The 18,167-nt window shown below is 39.2% G+C and overlaps 1 protein-coding gene across 1 annotated transcript in view; it reads left to right on the top strand.

Moving 5' to 3' along the window:
* LOC146469068 (BOS complex subunit NOMO3-like) overlaps positions 1–11,094 on the top strand; it is a 34,274-nt gene extending 23,180 nt beyond the window's left edge. The window contains exons 29-38 of the mRNA XM_085123718.1: positions 489–602; positions 1,394–1,456; positions 1,940–2,004; positions 3,062–3,119; positions 4,410–4,493; positions 5,292–5,378; positions 5,649–5,759; positions 6,284–6,505; positions 7,587–7,679; positions 10,231–11,094. Coding sequence (XP_084979844.1) covers positions 489–602; positions 1,394–1,456; positions 1,940–2,004; positions 3,062–3,119; positions 4,410–4,493; positions 5,292–5,378; positions 5,649–5,759; positions 6,284–6,505; positions 7,587–7,679; positions 10,231–10,353 — 1,020 coding nt within the window. The 3' untranslated portion in view covers positions 10,354–11,094. The remainder of the gene's footprint in view (positions 1–488; positions 603–1,393; positions 1,457–1,939; positions 2,005–3,061; positions 3,120–4,409; positions 4,494–5,291; positions 5,379–5,648; positions 5,760–6,283; positions 6,506–7,586; positions 7,680–10,230) is intronic.
* The last annotated feature ends 7,073 nt before the right edge of the window (positions 11,095–18,167 follow it).

Below are 18,167 nucleotides of genomic sequence, written 5' to 3'. Positions count from 1 at the left end.
TGCAAAACCAAAGCAAACGGGAAATTACTTTCGACACTTAATTGAAAACCGCTCTAACTGTAGAAGTTTGACACTCCAAGATACAGATATGAAATGTTTTAAAACCTTCCTTAGAGACAATATTGTAGTTAAGATAGCCAGGCGGGGTGGGAATTTCGGAAAGGTTGCTATCTCCAAATGTGGGTCAGCTAGAATTTGGCGGAGTTAGGCGATTCTGATCACAGGACGGGAATTGAATTTTTTCTTTCTTGTAACCGGATTATGAAGTTGAGAGAAACCAGGGCAACGTGCACCATTTGCAACGTCTTACATGGTTGGTCAAGAGGACAAAAGAACGAACAATAGAACAATGCTCCCAACCCTAAAAAACAATGCAGCTGCAGGTTATCAGGGTCCAGTGGAAATAGAGCTTTTGAGAGGTGCAGGCCTGCTGGAGAAATTTGTTCATAAGTCACTGAGGTCTTTAAGGATCTTTTGTTATGACACAGGTTACAGATGATGATGGCCAACCTCTATCAGCAGTTCTTTTGTCGCTCAGTGCTGGACAGTTCAGAAGCAATAATCTTACGCTGGACAATGGCACCATGGTCTTTCCTAATTTGGTGAGTCGCTGTTGCTAAGCCTCGATAATTGTTGACGGAATAGACCTTTAGCATAGTGGTAATTTAAAATTTTGTTGTAGGCCATGTAATGAAAAGCCATAAACACTGCAGGAAAGAGCACCTTAATTAGTAACAAGGCCAAGTTTGAGGGTCTTGTCTTTTGAAAAGGCGAAGATATAGTTCCAGACTTAGAAAGCTATATCTTCGTTATTTCAAAAGCCAAGACTCTTAAACGTGGCTTTCTTACTAATTTTAAGGTGCTCTTTCGAGCGATGTCAATCGTTTTGCTTTAGTGGGACTACCGCAAAATATTTTAATTAGCCCGATAAGGAATATTTTGAAACACAAGCAGAAGAATAAGCCAATCACAAAACTCGTTGCGTACAATTAATATACAAACAGCATTTATGTATTTCTATTTTACTTTATTGGCTTAATTGGATCACTATGGGATCCTGATATGAACACCAAAGAAATCGATTTATCGATTTCTCTTCAGCACCACGTTCAAGCTGTTAGAAAAATTTAATGTGTAATAAGAAAGACTGGGGATGTTTCTCTGTGATCTCAAACGAAGAGAACGGAAAAAGGAGTATTTTTCTTACAGGCATCAATAAGGTTAAACATGTAGTTAAATTCCATATTTTTTGTCCATGCCAGGGCATCGTTCCAGAGCTGCAAGTCTGAGTGAGGAGTCGAGTAAGCGATAGTTAAAATACTCTGGTCTCTGGCATCTGACCAAGAATTGACTTGTGTTTGTTGTAAAGGCTGACTTGCTTGCTGTTTTGTAGGGACCGGGGCAGTACTTTTTCCGTCCGATGTTGAAGGAATACACATTCTCACCTGCTTCACAGGTTTGTCAGCTGTATACGTTTGTATTCTTACACTGGGACAACACGGTCATTCCAAATCTTCGTTTTGATACACAATATTGCAAAATGTGTTGGGCATTTCTTGGTCCGCCATCTTGACTTTTCTATCGGGACACAATTTATCAGTGTAAATGACGCATTTAACGGTTAGCAGTTCACTCATTAAAGGGGCTAAAGGTTTAACCCTATAACCCCTAATATCAAGGAACAAATTCTCCTGGCTTGTCCCCATACTTTTCTTATAAAACTACTGTGGAAAAGTTATTGGGTGATCATATCCTTAATTCTCATGACCTCAGGGGCTGAATAGACATTGATGTTACAAGAAGAAATTTGATGCTGATCACTGTTAGGGCTTAAAGGGTTAATAGGAGGAAAATAAACTGGGTTTGCCATATTGAACCAGTTGAATGTTGGTTCTCGTTCAGTGCTTAGGGTAACTCGTGTGTCCTGTTATTTCATCAGATGATTGATGTGGGTGAGGGCTCAACTGTTCAGCTGCAAGTGAAAGGGAAAAGAGTTGCATTCAGGTAAAATCACTCAGAATGTACAATCAAATACAAAAGGGTTGGTGCAATAGACCGTATTCGTATTCTCGGTATTGAACTGGAACTAGCTTGCACACGAGGCTTATGCGGGGAAATCTTTTCACATGCAAATAGTTTCTTATATATTCCCCCGCAAGAGCCTCCATTACAAGCTCGATCCAGTTCAATACCGAGAATACGAATATGGTCTATTACGGTGTATCCCTACGTATGCGACAGATAAATGGCCCATGAGAACAGAAAATCCCGTTTCCCGACCCCGCCCCACCCCTCCCCCTTACAATTTTGAGCCCGTGTATGAAGAATGCTTTGTGGACTTCAACATTGTATTGGGGGAGGGTGTGGGGGAGTAAAATGTGTTGTAAAGGGATAAATAAACATGGCTTCTTTAGTGAGGTCGCACTAAATTAGTAGTTTATAGCGTATTTTGTAACATTTGACTCAAGCCCTTTTGTCCTTGATTGTAGCCAGTGAATCAGTACTATCGCTGCTCATCACTGCTAGCTCTAACGCTTACGAAATTTCTAGGGATTATCATGCAGCTATCCGAGCAGACCACAAAATATTCTCCTGTTTTTGCCATTTTGCTCTCGAGCTAGTCCTCGAGAAATCAATGCGTGGCAGGAATGGAGACTATCACCTGTCCTCACGCTCTTTCCGGTTCCTTTTCGGTCATCCGCGTTTTTGCCCGTTTCGCCTTACTTTCATAATGAGGCTTAAAGCAACTCGAAAATAGCCTATTCGCAGCAAAGTATGTAAAGTGTGACTTTTGCAGTCCATATCACTTATGTCAAGAAATGCACGTTATAAATTCTGAACTGGGTACTTCAGCTCAGATAGAGTCATTTTTTCGTTTTCATATGACAGAATGAATTATTTGTGTTTGGCTGAGGATTACAACTCTTGGACACGTTTATGGCTTCTGATCATGAAATGCATGCAACTCATTAGCGTGTATTTGTGGACGAAGGTTGTTCCACAGTGCATTGCAAAAAAGTGTTCATTTTTCCTAAAACAGCTACTGTCTTCTTTCTTCTAGCTGCTTTGGTGTCGTCTCATCACTTAATGGAGAACCCGAAAAAAGCATAGCAGTCGAGGTTTGTTGTTTCATTAAGAGTGCAGCAGATAATTTACTAGGCTCGATTTCCGCCGTCTCCCGGGTCCGGTCTGTGATCCTCCCCGAAGAGATTGCAGGGGAGAAATCACAAGTGCGATCGACTTCGCATTTGACAAAGGTCTCACTGTGTCGAAAACGATCGGTGAGGACTGAAAAATCAATGATTTTCCAGACCCCGTTGGTTGAATAATGAACACATCTTGACCTTTAACTATGTGTTGCAGTGCCTCTCGCTGAGAATCTTTTCAATTTTGAAGTTTAAAGGACTCTAAGGGCGCTTTCCATTCGACCAAAATTTCCGGAAATTCCGGGTTTGGGAGCGAATGGAACAGACATTTTCCGGAATTTCATTTCGAAATTTTGGGTGTACCTCGCGAGGTTGGCCTAAAATTCCGGAAAATCGGAATAACCGGAAAATTCCGTTCCATTCGACCATTCCTGCTCGTGCCCAGTTTCTCAGAGCCCGGAAATCGAACTCAACATGGCTTCCAATTCTTCTGCTCAATATCAGTGTTCCGCTTGTTATTATGCGACAGATAATTTGAATGTTCTTTTGCACCACTTTTGCACCGGAGCCACGGCAAACTTTCGTAAGTAGTGCGAAAATGCATATAAGCTACGCGCAATGTCTTAAATTCGTCAGGAAAATAGAGAGGTATCGTGCCCTCAAAGTAGTCGCGGACTCGGTTTAAATTCCTACGCAATTAGGAGCTACCCACACTGAACAGCGTTATGTCGTCGTCCTCGTCCAATACTTCGCTTATTTCAACTTTATAGTCGTCGAGCAACTCTAAAGCAAGTAAAATAGACAAAGAGTCCGTCATTTTTTGATTCCCCTGTTTATTTGGTATTTTCGCACGAAAATTCTTGGTACGTGATGGACTGGGACGGCTTGGTTCAAACCAACCGGAAAATACTGTTCCATTCGTCAGATGGAATACTCGAAATTTCATTCCGGAATTTTTGGTCGAATGGAAAGCGCCCTAAAACTCGCTGAAAAGCCAAATTCATCTTGTTGACATCGTCCGCCATTTTGACAACTCTGTTTGATGTGATAATTTATGCGACAATCCTTGCCAGACGAAAATCTGCAGGCGGGAACATGATTGGCTAAAACCAACAAAGGAAATCGCACGCGTCCAGCCGCTCCTTCGGGGGGGATGAGTGCGGGCTCATTTTCCCGAACAGCGGCTGGTAATCGAGCCTAATAATTTACCTATAAAGCATAACGCTGTAGCTGAGACACGTTTTATTTAATGTCAATTGACAGGCTGTTGGGCTACAAAGCTGCGAATCTTTTCAAGAAGAAACAGTTTCGGATCAAGACGGACAATATCGGCTTCGTGGACTTCAGGTTAGTTTAGGCTTAATGCTTTAAAGAGCAGTTTTCACTCGAGTGTCATAAAGCTAAGACGAAGTAATTGCTCTGCCCAATTGCAACAAACGTACACAGCATAATGAACCAATCAGAATTCGAAACAAATTCATGACATCCGCGCCAAGCGCGGGAAAACGCGTGCTACCAAGTCGCGATTGGTTTTGGTTTTGGTTTTGCTTCTCATTGGTCGTTAAAGTGGCGTGAGTTTTGCCAACCAATCACAGAGCTTAGTAAAGCAAGAGCAAAATTATTTGGAAACTCAAATGAAAGCCACTCAACCTAAATACTTATTGACCATTTTCAATGGTTGCCTTGTTAGTTCAAGCGCAAACAGTTAGTCCTGATGAGCTGTTCTTGAAGTGATCCCTGCTCTAAAACGTGTGCAGTTTTTGTTTGTTCGAGCTGCTGTCAGTCTCTAGCACATCATTTTCTGTTGTTGTCGAACGCCCCTTGATCTCTGTCTTGCATTGAGGTTATTTCCAAGGAATGTTTGCGAGATAATTTTCTAAACATCATACTAAACGGTACTAAGAAGCGAGAGTATGTTGGTGTGTTAGTAGTTGTAGAAGTAAGAACGAAATGTTGGTTCCCAACTAAAAGTATCCATTGTAAACAGGTTCTGCCTGGAGTACAATCAGTAAAAAGCTTAGTGTAGTATTGATATTCAAACGTCGTTAGTTTGAAGTTAGCATTTGTCTTAATAGTCAGTCTATCTGGGATATACTTGTAGTCTTTTGGTGTGTATTGTAAAGCAATGTTTCGTTTCCGTTTCAGCCTGGCTGTATGTACAGAGTTCGAGTTAAGATTGGAGAAAGTAATCCACATATCGAGCGGGCCTCGCCATCGTTTATTGACATACAGGTAAATGAACAAACTCGAGCGAGCGTACCAGCCGAGGGGGACTGGGGAAAGGCGGGAGATGTCTCCGTTCACGACGCTTGTTTCGCTCAGTTTTGCTTGCGGTATAAACCTTATGCCAAAATGGCGTCCATTTTAATATTCTTTTGTTTGTATTTCATTAGGCGAGTTAGCTCAATTCAAATATTCTTTTGATTCTAAACTTCGATTTCTGTTTGTTTTCCATCATGAATTATCAATAAGTTGAGGAGTTTTCTTTCTTCTTTATAACAGATATCGGGTTCCGACCTTCAAAATGTCAACATGATAGCTTTCCGCCATGTCAATCAAATTGAGATCACAGGAAATGTAGTTACGGACAGTCAGTTTCTCTCAACTCTCAAGGTAAGTTTGGTTATGTCTCTAGCTTACAGCGGTTGTAAACCGCGTATCACTTTTTAAGTTAATGTATTTCGTTATTCATTTCAAACTTCGAACATTAATTTGGATGGTACAACTTCTCAGCTATGGTCACCATTGATTATAAAATTGGATGACTGAATTGTTAATGTGAAAATTCAGTTTCCCGGCTATCTATGCGAACCTTAAGAGGGACTACACGCCTCAAGAATTTTCCTTTATGGTCATCACTTGTGCCAAATAGGCCATTTCCGAGTTGTTTCGAGGCTAAGTGCAAAGCTTTTCGTGTGAAAATTAGTTTTTATTAGCATAATGAGGTTGAAAGCAACTCGGAAATGGCCTATTTATTTCACCTTTTTTTATATTGTGGCTACATGAAATGCTTCATGTTTCTAGATTGTACAAGGGGGCGAAATCAAACAAGATTTAAAAGAAAGAACCATCCACTATCATTTTGTTAATTTTTCACTGTAAATCTGTAAAATTGTCAATGTTTTTTGACTATCCAGGTGACCTTGTCCCCAGAGAACAATCCCGACAGCCCTGTATTTACCACTCCTGTGGGTGTGTCCAGCTATTTCCAGTTCCCTCCCGTCCCTAATGACGCTCAGGTGTACGTGGTTCGCTTGGTGTCGTCACTGTCCACCGTAAATTACCATTACACTCGGCCTGAATCTACTGTCACTGCTACAGGAGTTAGAGCTCATGTCTCGTTCAATTTTGATCCACAGGTGAGCAGAGAATTTACCGTTCACATTGTTCTGTTATGTGACTTCTACTACTTTTACTAATGCGTGGTTCGTGGTACATGATAGTCTTGCCGAACAACTTCCATTTGAACAATCACACGTATTAGGATTTTCTTGACAGACTAAAACGTTAGAACCACCTTATACAGCACAATAAACAACACCACAGGAAAATACTGCTTAGTAGCTTTCATTTGAATGGTCACACTATATTAGGATTTCACACAGACTCAAAAGTTAGAACCACCTTGTACTGCGAAATAAGTAGCACGACAGGAAGTACTGCTTGGTAGCTTTCATTTGAATGGTCACACTTTAGGATTTCACCAACAGACTCGAACGTTAAAACCACCTTGTGCAGCACAGTAAATAGTCCCACAGGAAAGCACTGCTCTAATAGTAGCTTTTATTTGAATGGTCACACGTTTTATGCAGAAACTGAACAGTTTATAGAATCACATTGAAGTACTAAACAGCACCATATACCATACAACTACAATTGTTATATACCTAGACTTTCACTCAGCTAAACGAGCACTGTGAGTGGTTGATTCTTGGTCACGTGCCCCTGATCAAATACAAATGTATCCCGACCGGGATACAATTCCGCAGTTGTTGCCCTCTCAGTTGTTTGTTTGTTTGTTTGTTTTGCTGTGATTGTTGAAGGGAAAGTCTAAATATATAACAAAGCATTTGATGTATGGTCCCTCGGAAAACTAGTTAGTTTTGTATTCCCTCGAGTCTTAAGGTTTCCCTCGACGACTCTCGGGATAACAAAACTAACTGTTTCCTTCGGGATCATACATTAAGTGTGTAGTATTTAGGTAGAAAAGGTAGAACCACGTTGTCCGGCACCATATACAACACTGTTTGATAGCTTTTATTTGAGTGGTCACATGTTCGGTAATGTGCATCATCTGTTAGCCGGGACTTGTAATGGCTTTATCCGTAGGTCACCTTTAGTAGAGCAGACACTATCAAAGTTAAACCAAATTCAGTGACGCAAGGTTTTAATCTCTAAGACAAAGGTATAAATGTAATAATTGATGTCTTTTTTCCCCAGCCACGTAAACTTGAACAAGAACCCACCCAAGGATCATTTCTGACGTTGCCGTTGTTAATCCTGCTCATTCTTTTAGCTGTGAACCACAACAAGGTATTGTGTTATGATTTTGTTATGTTTGTTTCACAATTTGCAGGCCAGAGCTAATCAGCGAGCCTCCCTTCCATCGGCATTTTTTGTTGCGTAAATATAATGGGGCATTTCCGAGTTGCTTTGAACCTCATTATGAAAGCGAGGCTAAGTGCAAAGTTTTTATTATGAAAATAACATTTCATTCATACGCAAACAAAACTAATTTTCATATGAAGAGCTTTGTAATCTTATGAAAATTAGGTTTCATTCATTTGGAAACAAAACTAATTTTCAAATGAAGAGCTTTGCACTCTTATGAAAATTAGTTTTCATTCATTTGCAAACAAAACTAATTTTCATATGAAAAGCTTTGCACTTTTATGAAAATTAGTTTTCATTCATTTGCAAACAAAACTAATTTTCATGTGAAACATTTAGCAGTGTTATCAAAATTAGTTTTCTTTCTTATGGAAACAAAACTTATTTTCTTATGAAAAGCTTTGTACTTAGCCTCGCTTTCATAATGAGGTTCAAAGCAACTCGAAAATGGCCTATTGTTAACTCGCCAATAGTAATTTACATACATGGTTTTGCTTTAAGGTTACCCTGTACCTTCAGAGGTGTCTCGCGTCCAAGGGATGTAGAGCGTCCGGTTTAAACTGTAGATACCTGAACCCTTATATCAAATTAAAGCTTCTGGAGCTGGCTATCAAATTAAACCAAGAATTTTGAAATAAAATGAATTGTCGAATTTTCAGCGCTGTTTTCTCGAATCAATTTTTTCACTTGGAAGAGCCACTTCAAAGAGCTAAAACTCAAAAGGAATTTGTTTGCTGGCCTTCAAATTTGAACAGTAGCTACTTTAACATATAAAAAAAAACTTGTCTGCAAATTTTTTCTTTCGAAATATTTTTTCTTCGAGAGCGATTTTTGTATGATCACTCCACATTTTTTTCATCCTATTTCGAAAATGCTCAATAACTTTTCATTGCGATTGAATATGGCAAAACGCAGACACATTTTTTTAGCGCTTTGGGTCCGGAAACTGAGTAGCAAATTAAATTAGCGAAAAACAAAATTCGCTTTGACTTGTAGCTTTAGAAAGGTGATTCGGACGCTCGCATTTAGAGGTCGTGAAAAATTCGACAATTCATTTTATTTCAAAATTCTTGGTATAGTTTAATAGCCAGCTCTATAAGCTTTAATTTGATATGGGGGTTTAGATATCTACAGTTTAAACTGGACGCACTACATCGCTTAAACGCGAGACACCTCTGAAGGTATAGGGTAACCTTGATACGCTCAGTAATTAGTTTGCAAAACTCACGCCTCTTTTTCTATTAATGGGAAACAAAACCAAAACTAAGCCTCATTTGCTAGCACGCGTTTTCCCATGTATTTGCTTCGAATTCTGATTGGCTCATTAAGCTCTTTGCATCGTTGTGATTGGTAGATAACTACTCTGGTACTTTCATTTAGCGCCCTCCTTCCTATAAACACTCTTCTTCAAGAGTATCTTTATAAATAAGCTAAAGCGCTCCTCTTATGCAAGTTCAAATTATATTCTCTGTTTGGAGAGATCTCTGATTGGAGTGAATCAAAGTGAGGCCGCTTGTGTAGGAAATCATGCATTTTGAGTTTCCGTTCCCTTCATCCAGTTTTTAAAGAATCTACACTGTATTCTTCTCGTTCTAGTTCTTGTATATTCGTATTTTATTCAAGTATTCTCTTTACTTTACAATAACTGTAAAAAATTCCCGTGTGCTGATTGGCTTGTAGTTATTAGGGAGCTTAAGCAATGACAACGACAACGCCACAAAACAATAGGTTTAATGAGCAAAAACAATCGCTCTGCACGTGCGTTTTACATTTTGGTACATTTCTTTGCTGTCCTCTGCCGAACAACAACGTGAAATGACCAAATTCTAGGTTTTTTGGAGAGCGTGAGCATACGACGGTGAATTTTTCAATTTCTTTCTTAACTTGAACGCCACTCCTACCAATTTGGTTCCTGGATAGTTTGCCGTTTCTGTAGAAGTTGAGCGAGTTGAAATAATCGCGAAGTAGCACAAATGAAATAAAGTTATATTTTCAGGTGACGTTTTTGTTGCCGTTGCCGTCGTCGCTGCTTAAGCTCCCTATTGTCTATAAGAGTACAGACAATAAAAATGACGTCAGATGTAACGGCAGTGAATCCACTCCCCTGCGGCTCGTGGTTCCACTTGCATGTTGAACATTTTATGGCGTCATTTTATGGTCTATAAGAGTATAGACCATAGAAAACTGCCGTAGATTTGTTAAAATAGTAAAATAAGCTCTTTGACCACGACCCAATAAGCGCCCTTCCTTAGGCTTAGATGATAATTCACTTTGACGTGAGCGTTGCCTCGTTTTTCCCCTAGTTGTTGACATTGTATAAATAAACAAGTCTGTCATCTTAAAAGGACAGAATTTTTATTTTTCACTGTGGGCATATAACTTTACCGCTTTCATGGCATACACAAGTCTACTTTTCAGTCTAACTGTAAACTGAAAAAAATGTAAACCGATCACCAACTTGTTTCTATTACAGGTCATTCCAGTTCTTCAACAAGTACCTCAGATGATACAGGGAGTTTCCGCTGACCAAATACAGGCTCAGCTGGAAGACCCTTTTAAGAACAAAAAGAAAACGCAACCAACGCGACGAAGATAACAAACTCTTAGGAATTAGGAAATTTTCGAATAATTTTAGTAACCATTGTTATTAAAGTAACTTAACAGGAAAAAAAAAATCCACTGATTCCGGCAACAGACGCGGATGATTTTGTATGTCAGAAAAGGCCAACAAGGACGAAAGCCCGCTGCCAGCGAAGAAATATTGTTGCAAAAACATGTAAGAATCTCAAACTTCTGTAAACGTTTCTTCGTATTTACACACACGCAACGTCTTGTTGTTGTAGCATAATTTGTCACCGAGAAGGAAAAACTTTCCAGAACTTTTTCAGGGCAAGCGGGGTTTTATTCTCGGAGAACCAAGATGGTAAAATAAAACATTTGAAGATGACAAAACCAAATGTAGTTACTTACGTACAATGACTGTGTGCAGCAGCCAAACTAACGGGGCCTTCAAGTGTTGCTGCTTTTTTACACATAAATAAGGTAGAACATTAAGCTAACTAAAATGGTCATTTTGCGTGCACAAGGGAAGGGAAACACATCTTAGATAACCAAGTTTGTTCAATAGTAAAGAGATTGGAGTGCGTCAGCACTGGAATCGCTTTACAGTGGCCAATTTCCCTTCAGTTATCAACTCTGTTGATAAACCAAACATTCGTTTCTACTCCCAACCGACGCAGCACCACAGTTTCTTTGGAAACCAACCCCCTTATCCATTTGTTCAATAGTGTTTTCTTCAATGTATTTTCAATAAATTTCAAAGTTGCTTTGAACCTCATTATTGGAATTTTTTAAAAGAATATTTGTATTTCGTCCAAAAATCGACTTTTTTCCAAGGGGTAAGTCCATGGTTTTTGGCCAAAAATGACCAAATTTTGAAGAGGGCATTTTTCACTTGTTTATGTCCCTAGGGATCTCGACGTGTCGTAAAACTCCCTTGGGAATCATTTTTAAGTGCAAATAACGCCCTGACAAACAAGTTTTTTTTTTTTAACTTTCACCCTGACTTGACCTTTTGTGGGCAATCCTTTTGTCCCTGGTCCCGTGAGAGGCCAAAAAAATGTCTCAGGCGACGTGTTTGGACACACTGATTCGATTGGAAGCTTTTAAAAGAATATTTGTATTTCGTCCAAAAATCGACTTTTTTTCAAGGGGTAATTACATGGTTTTTGGCCAAAAATGACCAAATTTTGAAGTGGGCATTTTTCACTTGTTTATGTCCCTAGAGATCTCGGCGTGTCGTTAAAAACCCCTTGGGAATCATTTTTAAGTGCAAATAACGCCTTGACAAAGAATGTGTCTCACCCTGACTTGTTCTTTTATGGGCTACTTCTCAGTCGCTGGTCCCTTGGGAGGCCTAAAAACTGTCTCAGGGGACCTTTTCGGACATACAGATTCGATTGGAAGCTTTTAAAAGAATATTTGTATTTCTTCCAAAAATATACTTTTTTTTTTCCAAGGGGTAAGTCCATGGTTTTTGACCAAAAATGACCAAATTTTGAAGTGGGCATTTTTCACTTGCTTATGTCACTAGGGATCTCAGCGTGTCGTAAAACTCCCTTGCGAATCATTTTTAAGTGCAAATAACGCCCTGACAAAGAATTTTCTGTTTAACTCTCACCCTGACTTGATCGTTTTTAAGCTATTTCTTTGTCTCTGGTCCCTTGGGAGGCCTAACAACTGTCTCAGGGAACGATTTTGGACACACTGATTTGATTGGAATCTTTTAAAAGAATATTTGTATTTCATCCAAAAATCGACTTTTTTCCAAGGGGTAATTCCATGGTTTTTGGCCAAAAATGACCAAATTTTGAAGAGGGCATTTTTCACTTGTTTAGAGATCTCGGCGTGTCGTAAAACTCCCTTGGGAATCATTTTTAAGTGCAAATAACGCCCTGACAAAGAATGTTTTGTTTAACTCTCACCCTGACTTGATCTTTTGTGCGCTATTTCTTAGTCCCTGGTCCCTTGAGAGGCCTAAAAAGTGTCGCAGGGGACGTTTACACACACACTGATTCGATTGGAAGCTTTTAAAAGAATATTTGTATTTCGTCCAAAAATAGACTTTTTTCCAAGGGGTAAGTCCATGGTTTTTGGCCAAAAATGACCAAATTTGAAGAGGGCATTTTTCACTTGTTAATGTCCCTAGGGATCTCGGCGTGTCGTAAAACTCCCTTGGGAATCATTTTTAAGTGCTAATAACGCCCTGACAAAGAATTTGCTGTTTAACTCTCACCCTGACTTGATCTTTTGTGGGCTATTTCTTAGTCCCTGGTCCCGTGGGAGTCCTAAAAACTGTCTCAGGGGACCTTTTTGGACATACTGATTCGATTGGAAGCTTTTAAAAGAATATTTGTATTTCGTCCAAAAATAGACTTTCTTCCAAGGGGTAAATCCATGGTTTCTGGTGAAAAATGGCCAAATTTTGAAGTGGGCTTTTTTCACTGGTATTTGTCCCTAGGGATCTCGGCGTGTCGTAAAACTCCCTTGGGAATCATTTTTAAGTGCAAATAACGCCCCGACAAAGAATTTTTTATTCAACTCTCACCCTGACTTGATCTTTTGTGGGCTATTTCTTAGTCCCTGCAGTGTCCCTGGTCCCTTGGGAGGCCTAAAAAGTGTCTCAGGGGACCTTTTCGGACACACTGAATCGATTGGAAGCTTTTAAAAGAAAATTTGTTTCTCGTCCAAAAATGACCAAATTTCGAAGTGGGCATTATTCACTCGCTTATGTCCCTAGGGATCTCGGCGTGTTGTAAAACTCCCTTGAGAATAAGTTTTAACTGCAAATAATTTGCAATTAAAAATGATTTCCAAGGGAGTTTTACGACACGCCGAGATCCCTAGGCAAAGAAACAAGTTAAAAATGCTGACAAAATACAAGGAAAATTTGATTAGTTCATGGGCTGTAGGAAACATGGGTTTTGACTAAATAAATATTACATTTATTTCAAATAAACTAACATTCTATATCGCCAGCATGCATTCGTTAAAGTGCTACTACGATCAAATTTTCGAATACCTTTTATTTGCGGTTGATTGGTAGTTTATGTCCTAAAGTACATGATCTCCAAGTTATATCCTCATAAGATGAAGGAAAGTGCGATTTTTTTGCGCTCAAACTTCACGAATTTTCATCCGCCATGTTCCTGCGGCCTGGTTACCAAAGGCAGATGGTGTCCAATGACAACAGAGGCCGGGTCACCCGGGAAAAACAAGTGACGTCAGACTCTCAACTCGAAGCCCAGGCGAGCCCTACGAGGCTAACTTCTCATACGGTTTCGAACACGTTTTCGAAAAATGTTTCGTTCTTTCAATGGCGGGAAGTCGCTGTGTTGTTCAGTGGTATAACAACTGCTCTAATCGAGCGGCAGGAATTGCGCTGCATGCGAGTCCGGCCGACAGAACGAGAGATGTGTGGGTCCAGTTTGTTGTCTTGCACGTTTTGCTATTTTCTCAGTTTAGTTCGAGGGACACTTGGGCATTCCACCCAAGTCAGTGAACACAAATTAAACCTGATCTTTTGAAAAGGGTAAGCGATCAGGAGATCGTGAACCTGAAAAAAATCTCCGAAGGGGAAGGAGCGGCAAAAGGTAAGCTTATGTAAAGTGGGCGAAATGTGTGAATATTGTTTTTTATCTTTGGTGATTCCTCGATACCTTGTTCAGCACCCATACAAATAGCAGTCACAAATTTTTATACACATTTTATATTGCGTTTCTAAAGTACTAAACTTTGATTGAACGAGTAAATAATGTTAGTGCAACTAGCTCCCGGAACTAGCTTTTCCCTCCGAAGCATTTCCAAAACATCTCAGTGCGATAAGAGTAAGCTTGTGTTTACTTTGCTTGTGCAAAAGCTTGTGGCAAAAACTGTGCAAACAAACGCGAAGAAAACCACTTTAATTATCCATTTTCACTCAGCTTTCGATAAGGTGGTCTTTGGCGTTTACAAAAGGGTTCCTTCTTTCTTTTAAGTGATTTTCTTGAAGAAATAGTTTGAATTTTTGGTTTAAGAAAGGTTTTAAGAAAACCTCACATTAAGTTGTTTCTTATCGATTAGATTCAATTGGTAATGCATTTTAAATTTTGATTTATTTTTCAGACACTGAGTTGCAACAACGTCAAAACCCAGCTCTTACTATTAAATACAGGCCAAAACAAGCCTTGCAGAGCACAACACGTGAAAAATGTGGACAGCCAAGAAAAGGCCAGTGCTCCTCCTTAAACTAGCAGTTGAAGAGCACTGACCTTTCCCAAGGGCTTTTCTTGATCTTTTGTCATCAACCACCAGTTGACAAATAGAATCAATAAAAGAACTGTTTTCTTTTCATTCATCATGCCTCCTCATTGTAACTCTTTCCATTACATAGGCTTCTGTTTTAGGGAATGGTCAGAAATTAGTGGGGAGGGGGGGGGGAGTGAGGTGGAGATTTTAAATTGAGCAATGAAAACGATGTGACCCTCCATAGCGATGCAAATGAAATTTCATGACCCTCCCCCTGAACAGGTAATACAATGTAGCTCAAATACCAGAAAAAGAAAACAAGAATGGAGGCAAACTGTAAGTTACTTACTGGAACCATTTTGCCCCAACATAATTCAAATCATCTATAGAGCCCATTGGCATCATATAACTCCATTATGCTACACATTTCCTTTACATTAATATTTTAATACTTAATACTTGTCTTTCTTTTGTTAAATAATGACTTAAATTAACAAATTTTATTTTGTCTTTTGTATATAACTCGCTCTCCCTGTCATGATTGCAAGAGCATAAATTTATTTGACCCTCTGTTTTCACTGCTTATTCTTTCATGACACTCCACCTCCCCCCCTCCCCACCCCCTGCTCCCTGCTAATAGGGAGCTGAAGCACAGACATTCCTGAGCCATGTATAGCAACCAGAACTCAAATGTTTTCTCTTTTGGTGTGGTTTTAAATAAATACTAATTTGAATATAAACAATATTAATATGAAAGAAATGTGATGGTATATTTCCAGCCTGGTGAATGAATGAGAATGATGATTATTCAAGAAAGTGACGCAGGCATACTCCGAAAAAAGAAATCCGAGCACTCGGATTTCTTTTTTCGGAGTATGCCTGTGTCACTTTCTTGAATAATCATCATTCTCAATATTAATATGGTAGCCATTTTGGAATGAGGTTTATGGTTCATTGTCTGCAGTACATTAATAATTTTATTTTTATGTTCATTTGAAAAAGAGTGCCAGAATCTTGTTTCACCAATAAATTTGTTGTTGTACAAATGAAATTGAATCTACATTTTCTAAGAATAAACACTGATCAAGAAGAACAACCTTGAGAAAAAAATCAAAGGTGGCTCACAACAGTCTCAACTTTGCTTCATTTTGGTAGCATGCATTTGCCCATCTCTCACCGCACCAAAAGTGAAAGTAACGAGAACTGTTACCACAGCAACAGTGTATCAGACTCATCAACACTTGCTTGGGGGTTTGCCCTTAGACATGTAGGACAAAGGATGTTTGTTGTGAGGTTGGTTTGACCCTTCATTAGAATAAGCAAAAAAATTTCAATTAATACCTGAATCACAAACTTTAACTCCCAAGAATATTGTTTTCAATGTATATTTGCAAAATTCCTACTTTTCCTCCCCTCATTTGCCTAGGTGGATGCTTGTTACCAGAAAGCATGCCTTAATAAACTTTCATTTATAAACCTAGTCATTTCTTCAGTGCATTAAAGCATCCAGTGCAGTGGTGTTTAACCTGATGTGAGCCACCTTAAAAAAAAAATATATGAACACAGAAAAGACTGTTAATACTATTACATTGTTCGTGATGGTGCAAGGGAAGAAAACAAATCATTGCAAATTGTTGTTGCCTTGCAAATTTATTTGTTTATTGATTACTGTACTTATTCAAATCTGGATACAACGATGTCCATGCAGCACCAGCACTCTCCAGGCTTGGTAAGTCGCTCAAGGGAGCAATTTGAACATTTGCACCTGAGAAAATATTGAACCAAGAGGAAACTTAGCATCAATTACAAGGGAACGATCAGCTTAAATTCAAGCCATTGTACAGAGCTTTTCACTACAATATATATTCTTTTACCATGGTAAAAAAGTGCAAAAACAGTAAGCTTACTCGGAACCGAAACTTAACTGTGCACTCTAATTTAACACCAAGGCAAACTTTCGAAAGCAAAGCTAAAAACCTAAACTTGACTTCGATTTCAATTCAACTGAGTCTCCGGTAGCCTCCCTCCGGGGAATGAACTGGCTAGTAGTCAAGAGGAATTGTTGAGGATTCTCAGGCACTACACTTTTAAAGCTTGCCTGTTTTGTTAATACAGCAAATAACACATCTAAATATCAATCTCTATCTCTAATATCTTACCCGAGAGATGAACGACTCAGCAAAGTCTGCTCTTCCTTCTCTTGTAGCAAAAGCGCTAGCTGCTGAACTTATTCGGCTGCCTCTTCTTCAGACGGAACTAGCTCTACAGAGTCAGGACTTCTTAATTTCCTTTGCCTATATCATGCGAAGACGATCCAGGAGAGCTTTCTGTGGTCAAAACAGCTCTGAAATTCGTCGCCAGAAGGAGGACTACAGTACTCGCTCGATCAGCGAGTTGAGAGTATTACGTCACGACAAAAACACAATAGGTTTGAATAAAAATACCGCAACTCCAATCACTTTCATACCGCGGGCTCACTGGAACATAAATTCATAATGGCGGACTCGAAAACACCAGTTTTCAAGGCTCAATATTTTCAATTTACGGGGCCCAAACTTCATTTCAGTGACCAAGACAAGTACAGCCACATCGGATAAGCTGTAAAGAACGTATTTTTGTTTCATACGTGACATGAAGTTTTGATCGTAGTAGCACTTTAAGTCTTGGTCGTCCCGTGTTATTGAAACCCCAGGCGCGGACGATAAGCGCGCGAGCATTAACGCTTAAACGCTGGAGCGCTTAGCGCCCGCGCCTGGGATTTCAATAACACGGCACGGTTACCAAGACCGTAACGAATGCTGACGAATTTGTTATGCAGGCTAAATTTGTTCTGAGTCAAACGGCGCGTTGGTACTTGTTAATCTACAAGAAATAAATGGGGAAAAACGACCAGAAAAGACTAAAGACTGCTTCATTATGAGTAATTCATCTATATTTGAGATAAATGTAATATTTATTTAGTCGAAGCCCATGTTTCCTATTGTCCATGCTCGCTCGAAAGATCTAGTACTAGAGACTAAAAACAAACATGGCGGCGACCTACCGTTCAGCTTTTAAAGGCCGACGATTTTTCTTCTTTTCCTTTTCCACTTGGCAACCACCCCAACCGAAATTCCTGCATGTAAACCAAACGAAAAGTTGTTTCGCTTTCTAGGACTTTCCAAGTTCTAGGATCTTTCTCCCTCCATTTAAACAGGGCTTAAGACCACACCGTATTTACTTAGGAATTCAGCAAAAGGTCATGTTTATAAAACTTAGGCTTTTAGACCTTGTGGCAATAAGGAGTTAGCCAAATGTAACATTGCCACCCACCTCAAATTAAAGCACACAAAATTTGTTTTACCATATCAAAAGTTTTAAAAAATCTTTAATCTTGTTTGAACGCACCTGAAAATTTTTTGTTCGACTTTCACAAAAAGTATTCTTTATCACATTTTCATCGTCGATTTTTTTTTAATTTTTGTCAATTTTGCATTTTGATCTTAACATTATTTACAAATTTCATGGTTACCAAGATCCTAAATTACATTTCCACCTCGGTTGTCCGGAGAAATTAAACTGATTTTTTTGTTATAGCCGCCATATCGTTAAAATTAAATTAAGAAATAACTTTGCAAGTGTTAT

This window comes from Pavona decussata, unplaced genomic scaffold, assembly GCF_977016875.1.
Source record: "Pavona decussata unplaced genomic scaffold, jaPavDecu1.1 SCAFFOLD_127, whole genome shotgun sequence".
NCBI lineage: Eukaryota > Metazoa > Cnidaria > Anthozoa > Scleractinia > Agariciidae > Pavona > Pavona decussata.
Note: the sequence above shows the minus strand (reverse complement) of the source record. Positions and strands in the feature narration are given on the sequence as shown.